Source organism: Lissotriton vulgaris, chromosome 11 (genome assembly GCF_964263255.1).
Source record: "Lissotriton vulgaris chromosome 11, aLisVul1.2, whole genome shotgun sequence".
In the NCBI taxonomy this organism is placed as follows: Eukaryota; Metazoa; Chordata; class Amphibia; order Caudata; family Salamandridae; genus Lissotriton; species Lissotriton vulgaris.
In genome coordinates this window covers 533,009,305-533,035,382 of record NC_141699.1, presented here as the reverse complement: position 1 = coordinate 533,035,382, position 26,078 = coordinate 533,009,305, and the positions used below count along the sequence as shown (strand labels likewise).

The 26,078-nt window shown below is 43.7% G+C and overlaps 1 protein-coding gene across 1 annotated transcript in view; it reads right to left on the bottom strand.

The window, feature by feature from the left end:
• LOC147683104 (fish-egg lectin-like) overlaps positions 1 to 26,078 on the bottom strand; it is a 339,260-nt gene that overhangs the window by 198,524 nt on the left and 114,658 nt on the right. Inside the window, exon 2 of the mRNA XM_086944782.1 lies at positions 20,252 to 20,479. Within this exon, the coding sequence (XP_086800908.1) occupies positions 20,252 to 20,479 (228 nt within the window). The remainder of the gene's footprint in view (positions 1 to 20,251; positions 20,480 to 26,078) is intronic.

Here is a 26,078-nt window from a genome sequence, read left to right as displayed (position 1 = left end):
AAGCGGCGACAGCCTGCATTATTTCTCCGTCTATTTTTGTTTTTGACCTAGTGATTGCAGCTACGGAAGCCATTTGCACAGCAACCTTCGCTGCTTTATCAGCCAATGAATTCCCTGCAACGTGAACGCCATCACGCTGATGACTCATTGTATGGATCAAGTGAGTCTTTTGTAGTTCCTTCTGTAATTTAACTCTTGTTCCCAAAGCAACTTATGCTTTATCGTTCCACCTTTTGCATCTTTGAAACCGTTTTGAACCCAGTCCAGCAAGTATTCATTGTAAGATTGAATGCAGTAATACAAATCGCACACTATGAGTGTGGGGAATTCGCGATTGGTATTTTCCAGCGCCATTTTGAAAGCTTGTAGTTCAGCTCGCTGAGCTGTACAGTCTCCTAAGGATTGAGTGTTTGTGACCATAGGTCTGAATTTACCATCGCGCCAGCGACCTTTAACAATCACATATGCAGCACTATAAGCTTGTTTACCCCCAATTGTGGGTTGTGCTGATCCGTCTTTATAAATTATACATTCATACTGTTCTAGAGGCAGAATCTCAGTGGGCAGAGGACATTCTTGTTGGTATTGTAGAAATTCTTGTGTTTTCAAATAAGGGTCAAAAAAGTATTCAATGTCTGTTGCAGCAAGAGAGTTAACCCATTGTATCCATCTCGGATATAAAGCCTTTGCATTAGGAATGCCTGCTTTTGTCACTGACTCTAAGGCAGGTACAGTTGTAACGACTATTATGCATTTACCCTGTGTGAGAGCTCACAAATTTTGCTACTGCAGCTTGAACCGCTGTCAGAATTTTCTCTGTTGAAGTCAATTTCATTTCAACTTGTGTGTACAAGTGTGATTTGTAAGCAATTGGTACTTTTTCAACTTCATTAAAGGTTAAGTACGTGAATCCGCATCTTCCTGGGATTACTCTGATTACAAGATTGCGTACGTTTACGCGTGTCTGTAAATGTGTTGTTGCTAACATGTCGGTTTGTACTGAACGCAAAATTTCTGTGTGTTTTTCAGTCCAATTAGTTGTTTTAAAATCAGGTTTTATTAATTCAAGAAGAGGTTTAACCCTTTCGGCGTAATTTAGAATGTAAGTTCTTTGGAAATTCAGGAAACCTAGACTTGACAGTAAGTTTTTCAGCGTTTTTGGATGTTGGAGCAGCGCACTCTTTTCTAGAAAGTTCGCTGGCAGGCTTTTGCCTTCACTTGATAACCCGTATTTAGACCTGGGCGAAGCACTACGCTACGCTCGCAGAACTTGCGAAGTTTGCGCAACTTCGCACAACGCGAGCTGCACGTGTGAACATGCGTAGTGCAGCGTAGCGTAGTGCAGCGCTCATTTTTTGCTTGTTCGCGGTCCTGAACGTCAGGTTCGCGACCGCGAGCAAGCAAAATTACATCCTGGTGAGATTCTCAACGCAAGGAGGTAAGGTTTCTCATTGTGAGGGGTTGTGCATGCTCGCGACCGCTCTCAATGAGAAACTACCAGTTCGCGTTGAGAAAGCTGCAGCTCGAGTAATAATCTACTCGAGCAGCAGAAAACTACAGCTCGCACTGTGCAAGATGCCGTTTTCAATGATTGCACATTGCCGGATGCTTGTCCGCAGTGTGCAATCATTGAAAACTCATCTTGCACAGTGCGAACATGCTACTATACAGCTCGCGTAGTGCTACGTGAAGTTCGCGTAGTGCGAAGTGCACTTCGCATAGCTTCACGTAGCGCTACTACGCGAACTACGCCCACCCTTACTCGTATTCCAAGAATAGGACGAAGAGGTGGGCAATTCTTGATTTTTTTAAGTTGAACTTGTAGCCTTCATAGGCGAATCCAAGTATTATGGTGTTCACCCTGTTCAATTGCCTGTCCAAGTCATCGTCTGTTAGATAGATGTCATCGACATAAGATAATGCCTCATCATCATACGTTTGTAGTAACTCTATTACTCTGGCTGAAAATAACACTGGACTATTCTTGAATCCCTGGGGGAGATGACAGAAGTGACGCTAAGTCCCCATAATTGAGAAATCATTCAAGTACCTGCTTTCAGGAGCAATGTTTTGACAGAAGAAACCGTTAGATATATCTAATGTGGTTTTATATTTTTTACGCACGATGTTATTCATCAGTGCTGCACTCTGTGCATTTTGTACTGCAAAAGTTTTACAACAAGAGTTTAAATGTATGTAGTCCAAAACTAGACGATAGATATTGTCTGCTTTGGAAACAGGAAACAAAGGATTGTTCATTGACGCGGTGCACGTTTCAATCACCCCTTGGTATTCAAGTTGATCTAATATCTCCCTGACCTATTTTTTAGCTTCTTGCTTAACTGGATACTGCCTTTGAGCAGTTGGCTGATTTTTTTACTGGATTTTATGGTGAGGAGAATTCTCAGCCCATCCTACAGGATTTTTATATAATGCTGGAGCCTGGGTTACAGCCCATTTTTCTGGCATATGTATATTTTAAGTGAATTGGAATATGAGTGGAGAATGCTGGCATAATGATGTCTTCCCCATGTAGGCACACCCTGACAAATTTTGGGGCCAGCCTTTCTCAGCTAGAAGAATGTCATAACCCTTATAGAGCTTCTCCCAAAAGAGTGCTCTTATTTTCCAAGTTATGTCCCCCTCCATCCGGAGTGTCTCCAGGTTATACCTCTTTTCAGAGGGCTCTTTTTCAGGAGACCTACGTCTGGATTGAGAACACTTCTCTTGAGGAAGGGTCTGTTTAGTGTTTTCCTAATTCTTTATAGAAGTGGTGAGAGTGTTTTTGATAAAGACCTTTTCGGGGCTTTCTGTTAGTTGGGGCTTCAATGGTTTCCCACCCAAACTATCTCTACCTAGTTCTTCATAGGATTTTTCTACTATTCTGGCCAGTTCATATGGTTGCTCAGTTACATCAAGTTCTTTACATTTTTGGCGGATTACCATGGATGCTGCTTCACCTTTAATATTAGCTAATATTATAGCTGAGACCAGTTTGAAATCTTTAAGTAATGTCATACCCGGATTTAAAGCAGGCTCTGCCCCGCATTAATTTTGAATCTATTTCAGGACTCCTGGTATTACCGCCATAGATGGAACATCATGTGTTTTTTTGTAGATTGCAGCAAAGACTGTACCCCAAGTGTTGCAGTCCTCCAGGTGTGGTGCGATCCCCATTGGTAAACAGATTGTTAGAAAAGTGTTGTATAGCGGAGGGGTAAAAAGTACTATTCCCACTCCAGTGAGTGCTACACTAGAGAAAGTGTTGGATAGAGGAGGGGTAACAATTACTATTCCCACTCCAGTGAGTGCAACAGTAGAGAAACGGTTGGCTAGAGGAGGTATAAAAATGACTATTCCAAATCCAGTGAGTGCAACAGTAGGGAAAGTGTTGTATAGCGGAGGGGTAAAAAGAACTATTCCCACTCCAGTGAGTGCTACAGTAGAGAAAATGTTGGATAGCAGAGGGGTAAAAATTACTATTCCCAGTCCAGTCAGTGCAACAGTAGAGAAAATGTTGGCTGGAGGAGGTATAAAAATGACTATTCCAACTCCAGTGAGTGTAAAAGTAGGGAAAGTGTTGGATAGCTGAGGGGTAAAAATTACTATTACCCCTCCAGTGAATGCAACTGTGGAGAAAGTTTTGGATAACTAAGGAGTAAAAATTAATATTTCAACTCCAGTGAGTGCAACAGTAGAGAAAGTGTTGGATAGCTAAGGGGTAAAAAATTACTATTCCAACTCTAGTGAGTGCAACAATAGGGAAAGTGTTGAATAGCAGAGGGGTATAAATTACTACTCCCACTCCAGTGAGTGCAACAGTAGAGAAAGTGTTGGATAGCGGAGGGGTCAACATTACGACTGCCAATCCAGTAAGTGCAACAGTAGGGAAAGTACAGGATAGGAGAGAGGTAAAAATAACTATTCCCACTCTAAATAGTGCAACATTAGGTAAAGTGTTGGATGGGCAAGAGACAAAAAATACTATTCACACTCAAACAGTTAAAACTAAAATAATACATAAAAAATGATTAAACAATCACAAAATTAAATAAACATTCAGGAATGAAAAATCAAATATATTAAGTATATTATAATATTAATTACACATAAAACACTTACACATAATATATACTAATAAATACATGTATTAATAAAACCACACCAATAACAAAACACTTCAACATTTTTAAACATTTGTTCCCCAAAAATAACATAACTAATCATCAATTTAAAAAAATATTATCAATCCAAAAAAAACAATAATTGACTATAGACACTGTAACACAATTATACCCACAACACACACTTAACTCTAAAATAATGAAGCACAATTTCAAAATATTTATAAATTAAAAACTATTACTATTAACAACTAATGATAAAGTAATTAACATGTATTTAATACCCACCCTTTACCCCTTTAAAAGTAAAAACATTAGACAAAAAAATAAACAATTACCCAAAATACATTTACAATAATTGACATTAATTAACGAATATATAATAATTAAATAAATACAAAATGCTTTCCGCCCTTTACACCTATAAACACCAAACACACACCTAAAATTAATTACACATTTATCATAATTACCAATTAATTCATTAAAATTAATTTACATCCAATTAATAATTTATCAATTTAAAAAAATTACTCTCCACCCTTAACACCTATAAACAACACAACACACCTAAAATTAATTACACAATTATTATAATTAATTACCAATTAATTAATTAAAATTAATCAACACCCAATTATTAAGTAACATTTAACACTATAGCATCCCAATTAAACAAATACTAATAAACAATTATTAATACATTTAATATAATTAAATTACTTTTCCCACTCTATTTCACTACAAAACTAAAAGTAAACAAAATAAAATAAAAAAAGTAATAACTACAAAACATTTAACAATTATATCAAAAATACAAACAATTCGTCTACAAAAAAATACAACACATACATATCAAATATATACAAAAATACATAACGTTATTAAACAAACCATATTTTTAAAAACTGTATTCTTGCAAACGATATTAAACACTTCGATATTTTTAAAATCAATATTACTTACCTAAGTCAATATTATTGCTCACGATATTCTTGCTGTCGATATTTCTGACCCACGATATTTGCAACTTGAAATTTGATCAACTCGATTTATGTGATTCGATATTCTGTCTCAGCACCCTTTATACAATATCAGAGCTTCCAAAGAATCTTTATAAGTGGACTTTGTTGTTCTTCCACACAGGATTACTTGTGCAAATTATCTCTCATTGTATTGCTCCCAGGATACCGGCATCCACCATGCGACAGGGCATTGTTATCGGCATTTTTAATGAAGAGGCACAATTCAGGGTCCAGTAATACCCTGCTACGATGTGATTGTGTTCTCCTGCATTCAATCGAGTACACATCTTGTTCCTTCATTGGATTTGCGAGCCCTAGGGACATGGAATGCTGAGTGCCAGTCTAGGCATGCATATACTGATCAGAGTTACATACTCATTGTTGGCAGCTATAGCAGTTAGCTAAAATTACATTGTCTCCTTATAGAGCCAAAAAAAGAGTGTGTGGTGGGAAGAGAATTGAGGCCCTAGGCCATATTTACGAGGAGTTATCGCTGCATCCATATTTTGATGCTGATGTGGCTTTTTTTGCTCCATATTTACAAAGTGACGCTAATAATCTTTGCCGTCACTTATGCAACATCAGCGCCTATTTTCTTAGTGTCAGATCCTGTTGCGGCAGTTAGTGCTATTGATATGCTAGGTAGGAGTTCCCACTGAAAAAGTCTCACAAAACTGACACAGCTGTATTTACAATGATTTCGGAAATGGCTTTACTTTGGTAAAAGAGTCGTAATAGCTGCAGATTTGTACTGCAACAGAAAAGCAGGTGTAAAAATGATGCATTGTCACTGGTAGAAAAACAGAACATACCCAAATCACTTGTCAAGCTTAATGGACCTACTCCTGCTGCAACCCAGAGCACAAAGAAGACTACCACTATCACTTGGAGGCAGTGCAGCAGAAGGGAGCAGACATACCACCAGAGGATTACCCTCATTGACTTCAGGGAGGAGGAGGTCGTTGCTCATACAGGCTCAGGAAGTAGTCGATTGTCCACCACCTGCACCAGATTGCAACAAGACTGCAGCCAACATCGCAGCGATGCACCAATATCCCTCCCCAGGACAAGCTACTGGCTGTCCTCAACATGTTGCCATAATGAACTTGACAACCCACCACAACCGGGGTGGCAAGAATATCCCAGGCATCCTTCTCAAAATTCCTCTCCTCTGTCCTGGATGCCATCATTAGCCTCACACCCCTTTATCTCTTCTTCCCCGACACAATGCAGAACCAACAGGAAATTAGTAAAGCTTTTATGACATTGCAGGATTTCCACATGTGTTGAGGGTAAACCCTGGACCTGCGCACCACCAAAGCTACAACCCAGTGGCACTGCACGCACTCAACACAGGCCGCAACAACAACTGCAAGCTAGCATGATCAGCCGACACCCACGGGTCCTTCAGTTGTCACCGCTGCCGGCACACTTGCAAGACTGCCAGGAACAGGGACTCAGCACACCCTGCCCACAAGAACACAACCGAACCGAAGACCCTGCAATGCATCCTTCTCACCGTCCGATCACTCCACAAACATGCACTGAAATCTGGGACCTCCTCGATAGCACCTCCCCAGACGTAGTATTCATCACCGAAACCTGGACCAACACCGCCTCAGGACCGGACATCGCCATTGCCATCCTCCGAGGATACAAGATCCCCCGGAAGGACCGCACCACCCACCCAGGAGGAGGAACCGCCATCGTCCAAACTCCACCCTCCCCCTGAGCACACTCCCCGATTAGCCCACAGACCTGATGAGACACCTACACTTCAAAAAACAGGCCAGCCCTACCACTACCCTCCAAGGAACTCCCATCTACTGACCCCCTGGACCCTGTGGTCCTTTCACCAACTTAATCACAGACATTATCTCCCCGCAAGCCATCGCATCCACCAACTACACGATGCTGGGAGACCTAAAATTCCACCTAGACATCCAACTAGACCCCAACACCACATCCCTTCTGGACAACCTCCACAACACTGGACTCAGCCAGATCGTGACTGAACCCAAACACTCAGCAGGACACACTCTCGACATCCTCTTCACATCAGGAAATTCCATCACTTTCAGCAACACCACTGAACTCCCATGGACAGACCATCAATGCATCCACTTCACCTTCAGAACACCCACCATCCACAGACACCAGCACCTGCTCCCATGAAGAAAGTGGGCAAAAATCACTGATGACCAGCTCACCTCCTCACTCAGCAACTCTACCTCAGCCACCGGGGGCAGATGACAACCCCAATACCTCAGCCCAAACTCTGCACAGATTGATCTCCGACAGCGCCAACACCATAACCCCCTCAGGAAGAACAACAACACACATGCCAGATGGTTTACCCCCAAACTTCAAGAATCCAGACGCACATGCGTCCGCCTCTAAAAGGCCTGGAGGAACTCCCAATCCACAGAAGCCCACAATAACTTCAGAGCCGCCACCAATGCCCACCACCAACTCATGAGAAATACGAAAAAAAACTGTGATCTAAGAAGAATCTCCACACATGCACACAACAGCAAAGAACTCTTCAGCATCCTCAAGGAGCTCGCCCAACCCACCAGCGAGTCTACTGACATTCCTCCCTCGCAAGACATCTGCAACAAACTCAGCACCTTCTTCCACCACAAAATCAAGATTATTTACGACAACTTTGATGAAGACAACCAACACACTGAACCCTCTCCAGCCACCCAGACACCCTGAAGCCAATGATTGACAGCTGGACAGCCCACAACACCGAAGACACACAAAAGACAATGAAGTCAATCGACTCCAGGGCCCCCACTGACCGCTGCCCCACCACATCTTCAACAGAGCTGCTGACACCATCGCACCCATGCTTTGCCACACCATCAACCGCTCCCTGGTGAAAGCCTCCTTCCCCGACAATCGGAAGCATGCTGAGATCAACCCCTCCTGAAGAAGCCCTCAGCAGACCCCACTGACCTCAAAAACTACAGACCCATCTCCCTGCTCCCATTCCCAGCGAAAGTCATCGGGAAAGCCATCAACAGCCAACTCGCCACCCTTATTGAAGAGTACAACATCCTTGAATCCTTCCAATCCGGATTCAGAAAAAAAACACAGCACAGAAATTGCCCTTCTCACCGTAACAGACGACATCCCTTCCCTACTGGACAAAGGAGCAGCCATAGCCCTCATCCTCCTCAACCTCTCAGTGGCCTTCGACACAGTCTCCCACCGCACCCTAACATGCACACTCTACGACTCAGTGATCCGGGACAAGGCCCTGGACTAGATTCACTCTTTCCTTTCCAGCAGAACGCAGTGGGCCAGACTCCCTCCTTTTCTCTTGGACCCTACACCAACCACCTGCAGAGTCCCACAGGGGTCCTCCCTCAGCCCCACGCTCTTCAACGTCTACATGACTCTGCTCGGCCCCATCTTTAGAACCCATGGACTAAACATGGGGAGAGGAGTTGGTCTAACAGCTAGGGTGGTCGACTTCGAATCTGGGGAACTGGGTTTGAGTCTCGGCAATGACGCTGAACATCCTGTAATTCTGGGCAAATCAATTAATTTCCCTGTGCCTAACAAAAATGAATGTGTCCTCATGAAATGCAATTGGTGCTAAGTAAAGCGCTCTGATACCCGATTCGGGTCATGTTTGCCCTATATAAAACTCTTTAAAATATAAAAAATAACATTGTTTCAAACACATACGACACCCAACTCATCCTCTCCATATCCAACGAACCCAACTCAGCCAAACACAACTTTCAAGAAGGCATGGAAGCTATTGCCAAATGGATTAAAAACAGCTGCCTACAACTCAACACCGACAAAACAGACGTACTCATCATGGGCCCACACCCCAACATCTGGAACGACACCTGGTGGCCCCCCACCCTTGGAATCTGACCCACGGACCATGCATGCAACCTTGGAATCATCCTGGACTCCGAGCTAAAAATGGACCGCTAGATCAACTCCGTAGCATCCTCCTGCTTCTACACCCTCCGCCTCCTACGTAAGACCTTCAAATGGTTCCCCCCAAGCACAGAAAGACCGTCACTCATGCTCTTGTCACCAGCAGACTGACCTACCGCAACACACTCCACCTCGGAATAAACAAAAATCTTACCTGCAAGCTACAAAACATCCGGAACACCGATGCAAGACTGTTCCTCAACCTGCCATATCTCCCAGCACCTGCGAACACTCTACTGGCTCCCAATTGAGACTAGAATAGCCTTCAAGATCCTCACCCATGCATGCAAAACCCTCCACAACACCGGACCAGCATACTTGGACAGCTGACTCAAATTCCACACACCCCAAAGGACCCTACGATCAGCCCAGCTCTCCTACACCATGGTCCCCTACGCCAGAAAAACCAGATCGGGAGGCGGATCCTTCTCCTTCTCCTTCCTCACGGCCAGAGCCTGGAACGCCCTACAGCTCCACCTCAGGCAGATAACATCACTCCCCATCTTCACAGTAAACGTCAAAACCTGGATCTTTGACAGACCCCCTTCTTGATGGACTGGAACCTGCCCCTCTCCAGTGCCCTGAGACCCTTACGGGTGAGTAGTTGCGCTTAACAAGCACATGATTGATTTATTGGTGATGTGCTTCCAGCAGTTATATCATACCTGTACCACAATAGGAAGCACATGCATTCCTTGAACATGCAGGCAATTGTGGACCATCTGGGACTCTTCCTTCATTCCATCAATAAGCGCTTCCAAAATGGGGCATATTGGAAAGGTCTGCTGGTTGGTTAGTACTTCTCGAGCACATGACTGACGACATGACAGTCAAATATGTTGGAATACATTGACATATTAGTCTTAGGCTAAATGAGACAGTGCATACGTACTTTGTGTGGGCCTATATACTTGCGCCAAACTACATGGCATATGCACAACACAATCCTACAAGTCACACGTGTCTAGACTGCCTATGCCACTGTGGGTCACATGCACAAATTTACAAATTTACTGCACTGCATGAGCATCACTGGTCATGATGCTCTGGTGGAGCAGGTCCAGAACTCATATCAATAAGGCAATGCAAAGTCTGCATGCCCTTGCATGGCCACATAGATATGCAGTAAGGCTAGCCAGAGCAAAGTGCAGCATTGATGCACCCTAGGTCTGTGTGGCCACAGGTAAATCCTATTGTAATGATGCATGCGATGTATTCCACACCTATGAAACCTGTGAAACTGGGGAATTTAGTCATATTTTAACCTCCCAAAATCATGCCTACCATGCAATATTACATTACATATCATATACACACATCCCATACTTTGTGCACACCATTTTACAGACTGTGAAGCAAGGTGAAGTCTCATGCACAGATTACATCTCCTATGACAGCCGAAAACACAGTCTTCTTCAGAATAATGTACCTGTCTTCGAGCAATGCTGCACATGTTCTGCCAACACAGACACCAAACCTTGGACACTGAATCATGTCGGAAATATGTCCAACACTGTCCGCAAGTAGTGCAGTACTGTATTGTGGTTAGTCAGCCAGTTGCACTGTACAGCGCAAAACTCCTACATAACTCAAACCCCTTCATTACAGCCAACATAGTGGACACAGTGTACTGCCATGTGTACACTATCATGTCACACATGGATATCCACTAATTACCATCCCCATGACAGTACACATTTAATATAATTTACTGCAACCCTCACTGCCAAAGACCTGTGACTAAAGAACGCCACATCACTAGCTCCATCTACAGGTAGTAAAATCAGACATGTATTAGTTCAGAACTGGCAACAGTAGTCAATAACAGACACAATAGATGAGTATTAGAGATGTACATACTCAATGACTAATTGATTCTCCTTACTGGTGAAAATCCATCGCCTTCATGACATGGCATTACCACTCCCAAGTATGAAAAATAGTAATTGAATCACAGAGGACAGCATATCTGTATGTGTAGTACAATGTCAGTATATTCCATTTCCAACTTGCGTGTATGCCACACAATGTCATAGCATGTATCTTACAGTAGGCAAAGTGTGTGAGTAATTCAGGACACATAACAGAATGTACATGAATGTAGGGCCATCCCTCGTCATGAATCTTGCATAACTGAACCCCTCCTGTCTTTGCAGCTGACCAAGGATATGCTCTGCAGCCGTGGCTGATGACCCTTCTAAAAACAAGCATTTGCAATGCAATAAGTCTCGTATTTGCGAGAGTTTAAGATATTGGCATTGTAAACGACAATGCCTTTTATTTATGTGTTTTGAAAACCAACACATAAATAAAAGGCATTGTCATTTATTTTGGCAATAGATTAAACTATTGCAAATGCGAGACCACTTTAACGGTTCCCCTTTCTTTAGACACTGCTTGACATATTCAGCTTACAGCGAGCCGTGCCTAAAGAAAGGGTTGCGCCTGCCATTAAAGTGAGAGAATGGCATGGGGAGCTTTTACAAAAAAAAATGTTTGTGAAGTTCACTAACAAATTTTTTTCTGTAAAAGCGCCCCCTGCCATGCTTTCACTTTAAAATGCGTCTGCGCTCCTTTATTTAGACGTGACTCGGTGTAAGCTAAATACGGCGAGCAGCATCAAAAGAAAGGGTGCAGCAGCTATTAAAGTAAAAGCATGGTATGTGGCATTTTCACCCAAAAAAAAACCATCTGCAGTACGGCTGCTATAGTTAAATTGGACCACGCTGGCAAATAAAATAATTTTAAAAGCCCAGCCACGATGGTTAAAGTGGACTGCACTGGTAAATAAAATAAATAAAGAAGCGCAACCGCTATATTTAATGCGGAACTGCCTCCATTACTAATAAAAATATAAAAGCGTGCGGCATCCTGCGCTGTAGGAAAGCACATCATGGCTAAAATCATAAAAGTGTATACTAGACCTGAGATATCGGGTATCAGAGTGCTTTACATGAGCACCAGTTATATTACACAAGGACACATTCATTTTTGTTAGCCACTTGGAGATTAAGAATCACAGGATGTTGAGTGTCATTGCCGAGGCTCGAATCTGGTTCCCCAGCTCCAAGGTCAACCACTCTAGCCCTAAGGCTACATCCTCTCCCCAAATCATTACCTGAGCATGTGTGCTCAGGTAATGAGCCCTCATAGTAACAAATGTGTTTTTCGCTTCTTTTAAGGTAAAGTGAGTTGTCAAATGAGTGCAGCCCTAGATAACATTCACTACACCCAGAAATCTTATTAGCTTCAAAGTTTGCTCATGCCTTATTAGAGTTATTGAAGCCCAACCTTACCTGGATCGAAGGTATGTCATATGGTCAACCACACATACAATGTCATTATGCAGCATTTACACAAATGAGTAATGGAGGTATGCATTCCCATTTTAGGTAGAAGGACGAACAACCGCTTTTTTAGGCTTCTTTTATGGTTGGGACTTAAACAAACTACGGAGTCCACCTCAGTAAGAGGTAGGTTTTAAGGTGACATTGACCATAAGTGATCATAAGGAACCATTCTGAAGGAGTTAAAGAGGTCATAACCTGGAGATTTATTTTTGTATTTCTCTTTATCTACTCACCTATAGGTTCTAGACATATTTTCCTACCCGCTGAAAAAATCTGTTGATGGTGGGACTGCACCTGTTCTGAACCAGCAGCATTAGAAAGACAGTTGTCTTTACTGGTGAGTCAAAAAGTTCATTGACTTCCAGATATTGGGTTCTAAGCATGCTGGAACTCACAAACATGAAATGTGAAAAAAATTACAGAATTGGTTGAAAGAATGTTACTGTAAATGTGGTGTGCAACTTGGTGAACCCCTAGTCGTGATTGTAGTGTGCTGCAATTTGTTTACCTATATTAAAACACTTTTCCTTTCCATTTTATGGTGGTTGGATTTTGTGATCTCTGTATGCTAGATGTAGTAACTTAATCGATGATTGATGTTCTATGATGGCCTTTTTATATACTTTGATGTTTGTATATGTCTTTTATTCAGGATTTTTATCTTATTGACATTCATATAAGGGAAATATATTGTTTGTCTTGAAGAAGGTGGTCACAAACTACATTATCTACTAAAACAAGTCAACACACATGTTAATCCAAGTTTGAGAAACAGATGAACACATTAGAAAAGGAAGTGTTTGTTATCATGTGCTGTGTTGATTGATTTCTAAAACATGGCTTAAATCAATGACAAATGTAATCGTGTTGTATGTGTTCTCTCTTCTAAACTGTTAATTGTGTGTATTTGCTGTAATTTTGTGTCTAACCCTTTTCATTGAATGGATTTTAAACTTTAGAAAGTCTTTAATGATATTTGATATACAGATTATTTTTAGTAACATTTTGTGAGATAACTATTCAGTTACCATGTATCATTTGGCTCATTCAGGACTGGGGTAATGAGTGCTTGCTGTCTGGGTGTCTGTGTAGAGCTGCAGATTGACCAGTGGTTCCTAAGGGAATTATTTATGACTTGATTGTCTTTACATTATCGATCTACAGACATTGTTGAGTAGTGTTTGTGGCAATTACATGGTCACTTACGATTTGTCTGCGTGGGTAACTTCATGTGACAGGCTTTGGAGGGATGCGGTGGTCAAAACATTTGCTCAAATTGTAGGTTTGTGGACTTGCAGGCTAATGGCTTCCCCATTTACAGTATTTATTTGTCAGACCAATGTTGTTTGCTTACTACTATCCATGGATAGACCTGTCACTTGTGGTGTGACCTAAGTCACCATTAACATGGACTGAATGACACCTGTTGCATTTCATGCTTGCAACATTGAGTAACCACTTGCTGGTCAACACACATAAGGTTCACCAATTATATTTTACTCCCACTGCCTAGCATTATTCCTAACTCCAATCAGCAAATGTTCTTTTGGCAAATAGTTGTTGTATTTGCCTCATGGAATGCCCACTGGTAAACTTTGTCTAGACTCCAACAGACAAACAGCACACAGGTAGTGCTCATTACATTTATAAACAAATGATGACGTGGCTCACAGACACAGTTTTTAGGACAGCAACCCCAAAAAGATGTTTTGAGCCAGTAGATGTCCAGGCAGAATCGATAGGAGTAAAATGTCATGGGACATGTGGAGGAGAGGAGTTATTCAGTGAGGAGGATGACCACAAGGTCATTAGGGAGGATTGGCCACATTGAGAGTCCACTAATGGTCAAGGTGAACAGGGCAAAAGCTAAATGAGGACAGTGGAAACTGAATTTATCGGGCATGCTCATAAGAACAGGGAAAAGGCGAAACTGGGTATGTGGCACCGATGAATGCTGCAGGCACTTTGTTGTGGGATAGAAGTGCAGCCCACATCTTCCTCCTCTGATGTATGCAGTATCTCCCGTGAGGGGGTTGATGTAGGTGCGGCAGCCGAGGTACGCACACACACATCAGGGGCAGAAGATCCGGATCCCGTGCCTGCTGCAGCACTCATCGGTGCCAAAACTTGAGGCAGCACAGCAGAGAGAAGGATCTGCAGGTTTTGCAACACAGCAGCAACATTGTGGATGTAGGCAGCCATGACAGCAAAGTGGGAGTCCTGCTTCAACTACATGGACTCCAAGATGGTTTTTATTGCCTCCAACTGGTTGGCCATCTTGGTAATGCCACTTTGGCTGGGTATTTGTTCAAGCCACTCACTCATTACATCAGCTATGTCAGCCAGGGACTGCTGGAGGCCACAGAGTAGAGGGTAGGTACCTCTGATGGCAGCAGTGTTGTCGACATTGGAACTGAGGCACCCACAAACTCCTTGCCTACCCCAGCTCTTCCCACTCCCACTGGACTTCTAACACAGTATGTTGAAAATTAATCTGTGGGTCCTTGAAGTGCAGGGCCCTGGGTGGGGTGGCAGTGGGTTCTCTGATGGTTGTAGGCAGGCGATGTGGAGAACACACAAAGCTGTTGACCCTCCCTGTGTCCAGAGATGGGTCCTAATGGAGTCCAGGAGTTCTTGGAGGGTGTCCTGGTTGATGGTTTGCAGGTTGTCATCCCATCATCTCTGAAGTCCGGGACAGCGTGCTGGCCATGTGGTGAGGGGTGTTACTCTGCAATGAGATGGGGAAGTGCTATTTCTGATCTCTCTTAGATGTTGACATGAGTATTCCAGTTGACAACCAAGGTACAAATCATTTCACTTTCAGTTCCTCATTGATGGGTGGCACACCTGTTATGCATGGGTATGGATTAGAAATTTCACTGTATTTCCCTTTCGGATGACTGGAACTCAGCATTGTTCTCACTACCACTGTGTGCCTTCTCTGAGTGGATGGGCCTGTCATACTAGTCAGATTACGATCACTGATGATCAACTCATTTCATCATGACCAGAGTTTGTTATCTGCAGGGTGTCACACATTGTTTTAATCAGACCTATGCACTTGTATTTATTTTATTTATTTATTTGCAGGTTTGTACCGTGCTGGCTTCGACTCCCGGAGGAGTATCTCCGCGCCTTTAGGCATCTACAACATATGTTTTGGGGAAGAACTAGTTTAGCAGCCATTCTAGGGTTGGAATAAGAAGGTCTTCAACATTTTTCTAAAGGGGAAGTGTTCTGCACATAGCCTAAGAGACTTTGGTAGACTATTCCAAAGGAAGAGTCCGGCTACAGATAGCGCTTCGGTTCCATGTCTGGCTTTTTTTGCTCTAGGTACACAAAGAAGGCCTTGCTCGCTCGACCTAAGTGTCCGGGAGGGTATGTAGGGGACAAATTTTGTAGTCAGGTATGCTGGACCCAGCCCGTTAAGGCTTTTGTGTATTGTGCAGCATACTTTGAACTTGGCCCTCTGTTTGACTGATAACCAATGTAGTTTTGTCAACAGTGGTTTGGAAGGCGTACGAGGGGGACGTTCAGAACCAGGCGAGCAGCCGTGTTCTTTACCACCTGGAGTCTTGTCGTGACTCCCTCGTTAGCGGACAGGAGCAGGTCATTACAATAGTCCATTCGACTCAGGACTAGAGCCTGTACCAACGTTCTCCTAGTTGCATCCGGTAGTAAGGGAAAGATTTTATGCAACATGCCAATCACATGAAAGCAGGCTCCCACCACCTGGTTGCCATGCTGTTTGAGTATAAGTTCTTGGTCTAATCGAACTCCCAGATTCTTAACTATTTGTTTGGGCTCGGGTACTGGTCCCAGATCTTGTGGCCACCAGTCCGGAGTCCAGAGTAGTTTAGCTTCACCAAACAACATGACTTCTGTCTTACCAACTTTGCATTGCAAGTAGTTGGAAGACATCCAGTGTGCCACTGCTTTCATGCCCTGGGAGAAGGAGTTCCTAACCTCGGGGATAAAGGTCTTAAAGGGAAAGAGGAGTTGAGTGTCATCCGCGTAGGATAACGGGATGAATCCATAAGTTCTCATGATGTTAGCCAGGGGTGCCACATAGATGTTAAAGAGCGTAGGGCTCAAACATGAGACCTGTGGCTCGTTATGTGTACATGCCTCCTCTGGCTGTTACCAATTTGATCCTGGCAGCCGATTTACGGCCACACAGTGATGGAACCCAGATCATACATTGACTCTCATGGTCCTACGACTCCTACATTATGCATGACTATATGCAATGGACTGACATGGAAGGGTGTTATAGAGGAGATATGGATCAGGCAGCACTTCCCATGGTAGTAGTGCTGGGAATAGTGACATGTACCAATCCAGTTTTATAAAACAACTGGGCTCATCCACCTCACCCTCTGACCTTCCTGGACTCGAGTCCCTTGTGGTGAATAAGTAGGTCTCCCTATCATGTGACAGTTTCCTGTATGACATGTTCAAACTTGTACATGTAGCACAGTGAGACTATTTTGGGCCATATTTCATCCTGGCACATACTACGTCTTCATCTAGGTCCACATAACATGTAGAATGTAGTATCACAATGGGATGTTGTCTGTCATCCCTTACTAGCTTCTACACAAGTGTGACTCAATCGGACACAGCAGTGCATGTATATTTGTGAGAGTACTTTGCAGTACACATGTCCCATTTCACCTCCTTGCAATGCAAAGTCTTCCCAGTCAGACATACTGGCAGTTCGATATGCACAGCAAGCACCTACCATGCACTGCACTAGCAGAAGCCCACCAGGGCAACACACCATCATTTGTTTTGACACACATGGGGGCATATTGACAGATGCATTGTGCCACTATTTGTGCAATAGCCTGCTCCATGTTTTCAAGAAGGCGCTAAGCCACTTAGCATGGCTTTACTCCTCCTTGTATATATTGTCCCCTTTGACAACGTTTTCGGCTTCAAAGGGGTTTGCAATGTGTGTTGCTGTAGGCGTTCCCACGGACCACCCATTGCTGTTTGGCACTGCCCTAGACGTACAAATAATCCTTTCAAAAGAAGGCTTAAGAGTGGGCCTACATGGAGAAATACTTTATTTCCCTCATTTATTGCTTTCTATGTGTGCTTAGAAGGAGCAAAACGTAATTATTGATTCTTTATGTGCAGGTAGGGATGCACCGTATTTATAGGAATATGCGTCACCCCTTTGCTCAACCCTGCACTGGTGCTAAAAGTACAGCTGTACATCAATGCAGGCCCCCTTATACCATGGTGCAAGGGTGCCTGCATTGGTGCACAGCTGTTCTTTTTTCACTGGCGTAGCGGTGAGCAGAGGGGTGGTACATATACCTGTAAATACGGCACATCCCTGCATTTATGAAATGATGCAGATCGGTGCAGCAGATTTGTTTGCTATGACGTGCTACACCATTTCACTGTAAATATGCCCCATGGTCCTCTGGTGTATACTACTTACATCCACCCCCACACCCAGTCAGATTTAGTAGATAAGAGGGGTTCAGATGGTCCCTACCATGGCAGTTAGCACCTGTGTGCTCTGACCCTGCATGCCAGGACTGCTGTGTGCAATATTTTTTAATCTAGGCTACTATCGACAGGACTCTTAAAATGTCCCTATATGTAGATACTTCCAATGGCTTAGATATCCCCCACCCCTCAGGTGGATTGTTTCTCTTCTGAGAAGCCCATTCTGTGCTATGAATTTGCAGGCTAAGTTAATGTGCATGGGCCCTGGTTAGACAGAGGGGCAATTTTCCTAAACATAGAAGTTCATCGGCAACATAACAAACCATCTTGCTGATCCAAGCTGTGTCATTAGGAAAGTTCAGGGATGCACTGCGGTTCCAACATTACAATGCATCCCTGTGCTTTTCTCTGTGTTGGTGCACAAATGGCTGGCTAGTGCCAATGCAGGTACCCTTGCACCATGGTGCACGAGTGCCTTGTTTGGCAGTCGTCTGCAGTCTGTGCGCCGGCAGAAAGGTTAGGAATGCGCCGTATTTTGAAGATACAGAAAATGTTTACCCTTTTCTTTTGACAGAGGGCAGAAAAACTAGAAAGCTTACAGCGCTACCCCATGAAAAAGATTGTCAAAGTGTCTAACCATACATAAACCAGCATCCTACCCTGTATTTAAATCTCAACAAGGGCACCCTTACGAGTCAGCAAAGGACCTCGGGGAACATATTTTAGAAACAACAGTGGTCCCATGCATTATTAGGATTGAAACAAATAGCAATATAGACACAATTGATACTAAATTAGTTTTGGACATGTCCAGCCGGACAGAGGTCTCAATCTTTTACTTATTCACAAGTAATACATAGAAATTTCCTTCAACAATTCCTCGTAGCGGGGCACAGGCCTGTACCCTACCACATACAAATTGACATGGTGAAAGATATCACAAACAGAAAAAACACAAGGCTTTTAGGCAACAATATTTCAGATTCCAGTGGATGAAAATGCAGCAGAAATTCCATTTACACCATTACACACATATAACTCTAAGTGTTCATTATTGAATGTATTCCTTGTGAATAAGTAAAAGATTGAGACCTCTGTCCGGCTGGACATGTCCAAAACTAATATAGTATCCATTGTGTCGATATTGCTATTTGTTTCAATCCTAATAATGCATGGGACCACTGTTGTTTCTAAAATAGCATCCTACCCTGTGGCCTACACACAGTCCTGCAGAGCACTGGGACATAGATGCCTGCCCTGTGCAACATGACTTAGTTACCCGCATTGCCCTTTTTGCAACCTACACTGTTGCTGTTGTAGCTCATCATAGCCAGCACTGTCCTGTCCCGCAACTCCTACTACTGACTGCTCGGAGAAGACAGTAGACATCTGCTCCTCCAAGGGATCCTACTGTGACTGGGGACCTGGAATACCACCTCTGGTCTGCCATGCTGCCTTTAGATCGGTTGCCAGTTTCTCCTTTGTCTTGCGCTTGCAATCATGCCTGCTCTTTTTACGGTCACTCACTGTCCTCTTGACTTCGGCAACGTTGTTCACCTTGTCTTGTCCATATTGGTCTGCCATGCAGCTTTTTTTCCCCCAATGACATTTTGGAGTTGATGAAGAGCTGGTGTTGGTGCTCTGTCATCTCTGGGATCAAGATCTGATTCTCCTCCTCACTGAACTTGAACTTGCTCTTACCATGGGACTCTGACTGGTCATATTGGCGGGTTTTGGGGTTGTTGGCCTGGGCTGTGCTCACTTCTGGCTGCTCCATTGCTGCTTTCAGGTAAGTTTGCAATATTTTTTTTTCTCCTGCTAGATGAAAAAAAGGGACTCTAGGGTGGCTAGCATCTATTTTCCTGACCTTAGTTGGCCGATCGTCACGTTTTCAGCATTAGCGTTAAATTTCTTAATGACACGGGGCACACAGCAGCACCAGTTTTTATGACGCCAGCTTCCTAACGGCATGGAGCACCATATTGTAAATACTATGCTAACATGGCGTTAAAATGTGTTGTACTGCGGCTGTAATTTTTTGGCACACCACTGCGGCAAAACTGCGGTGCACCAGTTATTGGTAATATGCTCCTCTTTTATGAGACAAATGATGTTATATTGCTTCTCTCCAGGAAGGGCCTCATCCTATAAAACAGAATTTTGCTGCATAAGACGGATAGGATGATGAAATCTGTGTGTAATGTTTTTGCTTTACGGATAGGAATGGTAATCCCCATTTGCTTACTCCTGAAAGTGTTTTGTAGTTTACACCTGAAAACAGATAAATGCAATATTAATGATCATATGTATACCACACCTTCTATTTTGTCAAAATTCGCACCATTCCACTTATAGACCATGTAATGTATGTTCACACCCCAAACTCCAGTAGGACCGACTGTGATGTGTGAAAGGCCACCTGGTAGGCTAGTCCAGCTGCCTCCGGACAGGGAGAAGATGCCACCTCCTACATTCACTCCAGACACCTGTGCACTGCCCGCATCAATCTGCGTGATGCTCCCTCCAACTTCACGGCAATCCATATCTGCAATGGAACAACTCAGAATGTTAAAACAGCCATAGACAATGAAGATATCTTTGCGTCATGCAGTATTGAAAGTATTGACATAAATAACCATCGTAGACTGCCACCAACTATAAGACATGATTCATTACCACATGAGGCCGCTGCTGCTTGATCTTGGCCATCACCCTACAAAATCTGTCACCTATACCTTACATTCCCAACCAACAATGACCCACAGCTCAGCTGCCACATGAGCAAATTGGATGCTGATGGGTCAGATGATCACTGAAATGCGATACACTGCAGAGATACAGGGGACTTATTTACGAGCGGCCTGCGTTGACTGAGCGTCGCATTTTTGATGCATGGGTGGAGCAAACCTATCAACCATATCTATGAGGCTAGACAAAGTCACTTTGCGTGGCTTTTAATGGCCTGATAGTTATGGAGTAAGACAAAGCAGTGCAAGCAGGTGCATTGTCTTACTCTGCATTAGGGAAGTGTTCCATGGGCATTGCCGTGGCTGTTCCCACACAACATCCATGTATTTTATGCTTCCCCAGATTTACAACATCATGTAAACCTGTTGAAGCGCCAAATCTTTACACCTCCCCAGAGCAGGAGTAACTAGAAGTGTTTCAATGTCTTCTTGTTTTTACCTCTTTCCATGTGTGCTGCATCCTGTAGGACACATACAAAGAGAAAAGCGCCTCCATGGATTGTTTTTCAGCAGGAATATGTTCGTTCCTGCACAAAAACAATCCTGTATGCAATGCAGACACCTTGCACAACGGTGCAAGGGTGTCTGCGTTGGCACTAGGCAGCCCATTGTGAGTTAGCACAGAGGGAAAAGACCGGTATGCACCATCATTTCATAAATACAGTGCATTCCTTCCTTTTTACATTGAGGTAGGGTAGCGCAGCAAAACGATTTGCGCCACTGCCACACGCCAAGTACACTCAAATAAGACCCACAGTATGTATTTATATAGACACATCAGTTTATCAAATAACACTCATATCTTTAAAATTCTGTAAAAAACTCGTTTTTATTGAGGCACCCATCTTTGGAGTTCACAATAAAGGCATCAACAAGTGACCTGATGACGAGTGGCCCTAGCAGGCTGTTAGGTATTTTCCACGCCAGTTCAAAATGTATGATTACAGGGTTCAGCATTTTTCGTGTCAGATAAATAGTGCCTTTTACCAGTTTGACTCTCAAAAAATAGGACATGACGTACGGTCCTGTATGCCCTCGTTGAGAGCCAAAACATAATAAAATAAATTGAATTGAAAAATTGATATGACGTACGGATGTGGGTGCTACCCCACCAAAATCATCATGTTCCAGCAATTATTAAACATTTTTCCTCTTTTAAATCCTGTCTCGAGCTGTGGACGTTATCACACCCGATAATTACTGGGTCGGCATTTTCTGTCTCACTCGTAATCAGGGCCTATGTAGAAAACTCTTGCAAACAACTTTAGGAATGGGTACATTTTAGGGCCTCAAGAGAGCCCTAAAAAACCACTTAAGTATTTGCTGCAACTATTTTGTTAGCTTTGCTGAAAAACAAACCTGCCAACGTGTGAAAATGTTTCACCTTGTGAACAGAGGGGCAGGGCCGTGGAGGGGGCTGAAGCACTTGAAATGCGCTGCCTTCCTCTTCCAGTGCCAAAAAAGCCAAGCTTCTGAGGCTTGCACCAATGTGCTGGGGTGGATTCATACCGCCTGATTCATCAAGCTAAATTGCACTCGCAAAGGGCAAGATTCTCAGAATCTTGCCTTTTGCGAGTCCCAAATGCAAATTTCGCTATTTAAGAATACGCACATTTGCGAAGAATTGAATTTAAGGAATCTCTATTTGAGATTCCTTAAATGCAATTCATGAAGCATTTTAAAATTGCGAAATGGCAATTTTGGGCCGCTATTTACCGAGAGGTCAGACGTCTCGGTAAATAGCAAAAACTTAGAAAAATGCATTTAAATGCATTTTTCTAAGTTGCATGTTACACAGACACATGTCCTTTGGACATGTGTGTGCGCAACACCAATGTAGATTACATTTTAGGGGCGCTACAGGGTGTCCTTTGGACACCCCTGCACCCTTGAAATCGCATCCTTATTTGCGATTAGCTAATTGCTAATCGCAAATAAGGAATAACTCCCCATGCATTCCTATGGGCCTGTAGGCCCATAGGAATGTATGGGGAGTTATTCCTTATTAGCGATTAGCAATTAGCTAATCGCAAATAAGGAACATGTAGGAATCGCAATAATTATTGCAATTCCTACATGAATCCCGTTTTGCAAGTCCTTAATAGCGATTCGTTATGAATCGCTATTAGGGGCTCGCAAAACGGGAGAATGATGAATCAGGCAGTTAATCTGTAATGGACATTGACTGTGCAGAGTCTGTACATAGTTAGCTATAATGTTGATCTCCGCGCGTGTGATATCTCCTCCTCGCCGGGTGAATGTTTGTAGGGAGACAATATTGTGTGACATATGATGGTAGTGTGAATTGGAAGGTCTGCAAACATACATCACCCCTGACAACAAGAAGGTGAAGGGGCAAATATTCTCGTGCAGGAGAGACAGTATTTTCATACTGTGGACAGAAACCTATACGTGAATAGAATTGAGAGGTTTAAATATTTTTCTTTGCATGGCAAAGCAGATGTAAATCCTAATGCAAATTCGCATTTTTCGCACTTGCCTAACACATATAAAAGTCAAATCGAACTGCAGGTGAGATGGCTGGACTGCCCCCAGTTTACAGTTCTCGCAACAAGAACAGAGTACTGCTGGACATCCAACGACCAGCAGGCACACATGCTCCTTTCCTGTGCCTAAATCCACATGTGACCACTAGTAAAATGAAGGTACGCAGATTCCAAATAGTCTGTCAAAAAGAAAGGGAAAAAAACCAAAATGAACTAAAAGCAGCATTGCTGAATCTACACGAACAGATGGTTTGGGCAGCAAAACGTGAGCAGATGGAAAACAAATGGATGCACAGGTAGAAACTGTCCCCGCCGAACGTGAAAATTCGGCTCTGGCTGTCTGTAGTGCTTGAGTTTCTTGGGGGCATATTACCAACAAGTAGCGATATTTATCGCTAAATAGGCTTAGCGACAACTTTTTTATGGCTGCCTATCGCTGGATATGTTAGCGGAGAAAACATGCTATTAGCAACGTTTTTCTCCATTGTGCTAAAATATCCAGCGATAGCGGCAAAATGTGTGAATATCGCTGAGAATACAGCGATATTCACCATTTAGCGACAAAATGCTCTTAGCCATGTTATCCACCTCCCATTGGATAACATGGCTAAGAACTGGTCTGGGCAGGTGTTAGTATTTGGAGATATTCGCGCTTAGCACGAATATTTCCAACGCTACGCCTGCCTTGCTAATAGGCGATAGCGACTGCGTTCAGTCGCTAACTGGTTGGGTACGCCCACTTTGCATGTCATTAGCGATAAACATTGCTGACATTCAAAGCGGGCCCCAAACCACTCGCTATCGCCTAAAAGCTGTCGCTAACTTGCTAATAGGGGGATTAAATTATCGCCGCTTAGCCGCCAAAAATGGGCGCTAAATCGGTGATAATTGCCTATCGCCCCCCCTTGGTAATATGCCCCATAGTTCCTTGCACCGTAAATCTCTGTCCTTTACTATCCTTCGACGTGCAGACCTGCTTCAAGGTGAGTTTTCAAGGAGAAACTCACGCGGCTGTGCTGTACTCTGACACATAGCCGCAAACACAATCCCGGCTGAACTTCTGCTGGCGCTGTTATCTTGGGCAGTAAAAGCTCTTAGAAATACAAGCCGAAAGGGGTCAGAGCACGGAACTGCTGACAGCAGGCTGAGCGTGAGGTATCAGCGAAGAGGAATCAGCCTCTCTTTGCCTGTCCCATCCCTGCCTGTTGCCACAAACTCCACCGGCTGCATCCTGCATTCACCCCTGGAGGTACGAGGGTCTTAGGGGCAATGCCACTTTACCTGCGCTGCAACAACACTCGGGGGGGCGACTCCATACCCCAGAGTGTACCAATCTGCATACCAGCTGCCGTGAGTGAGGGGGAGGCGTGTCCAACTTCAGCTTTTAGCGCAACCTCTCCTACCGGCTCTCTTTTGCCTGTCTCATCTCTGCCACAAACCTCACAAGCTGCATCCTGCACTCACCCCTGGTGGGAAGGGGTTCCCAGGGGCAACGCCACTTTACCTGCGCCACGGACTTTAATCTGTACCGAGCTGAGTACATTTCAAGCAAACTGTGACTGTATTCGATTAAATGAATAGTCGCAAAGTGGGTGTGGGCTCAGGGGTGGCGGGGACTCTAGACACGTTCCTTGTGCGCGCTGAGTCTGCCCTGATGCACGAGATTGCATTAACCAAACTGAGGCTCTGGACCCGCAACTCTTTTTGCACGTCAACCTGATAATTGCACTGTCAACGTTTTAAGTCACAGCCCGGAAACACCCATCGTCCCTCTACCGACTGATACCACTGCTTGCTCATCCGGCTCTATTAGTAGTAAGAACCCTAATTTGTTGGCCCAGGACATGAGTCTCAATATCGAGCAAGAGCAAGACCCAGAGACACAGAGTATTGGTGCTAGTACAAGAGGTCAGAAAGCAACGAAAAACCTGGGGGGCAAGAAGGGACTGGTCAGGGAACCAGAAAGAAAAGATGTGTGGCACAGAAAGAAAACCAACGAGCAACACATCAAGCTGTTCCCAGAATAACCTCCTCGGTAACGAACAAGAAAGCCTGCTCTTCTATGGCATCATTCACTAGTAACACCGCAGCAAAACATGGCAGGACTTGTAATGCTGCTTGGCCAAGTGAAGACGATCTTTGTAAATGTTTGGGGATATTCAAGTCAAGTCAAGTCAAATAGGCTTTATTTCGACATAAAAAGTATCTTAAAAAGCATACATACATAATAAATTCAATATTTAACATTGCTAGATAAAAAGCATAAAAACCCCTACGTGCTAGGGATCAGCTGTTTTTTCCCTGCCAATTCTGATGGGGGGGATTAGATAAATTACCTAAAAGAGATAGGCCAATAACGGACCATAAATTTAAAATCAAGATTAAACAATTTGCCTAAGTCTTTTTGACCGAATCCGCCATGCCCACCCAAGATATTTCGAGGTGGCGCATGCAAAAAATGTACGAGTGTCTGTAAGTAGTATTCTTAGTGCCACATTGCAATGTCTGGTGCCCAAGGTGAGACACATCGGTTTCATCCATTTCGTGCGAGGAACCTTGTAGGCAGGGCACTCGAATAACAAATGGGGGACAGATTCACGCCGCAGAGGGCAAAAGGGGCACCATGGAGCAGTCTGGTAAGGAATTTTCCAATGGCATGTAAGCTCCATTACAGGGAGAAGGCCTAATCTGAATTTAAAATACAGTGATCTTTCCCATGGGGCAGAGATAGTGTCCAGATACAATTCTCTAATAGGGGCATCTTTGATCTCCAAGAAGTTTCTAGTCGATTTGCAGGTTGTTGTCGAAGAATTTCTTCTGTTTACCACCCACTGCCAATAGAGTTTTTTTATCGTGGATTTGGGCGGGGCTGACTGTTGGAGCCACGCTT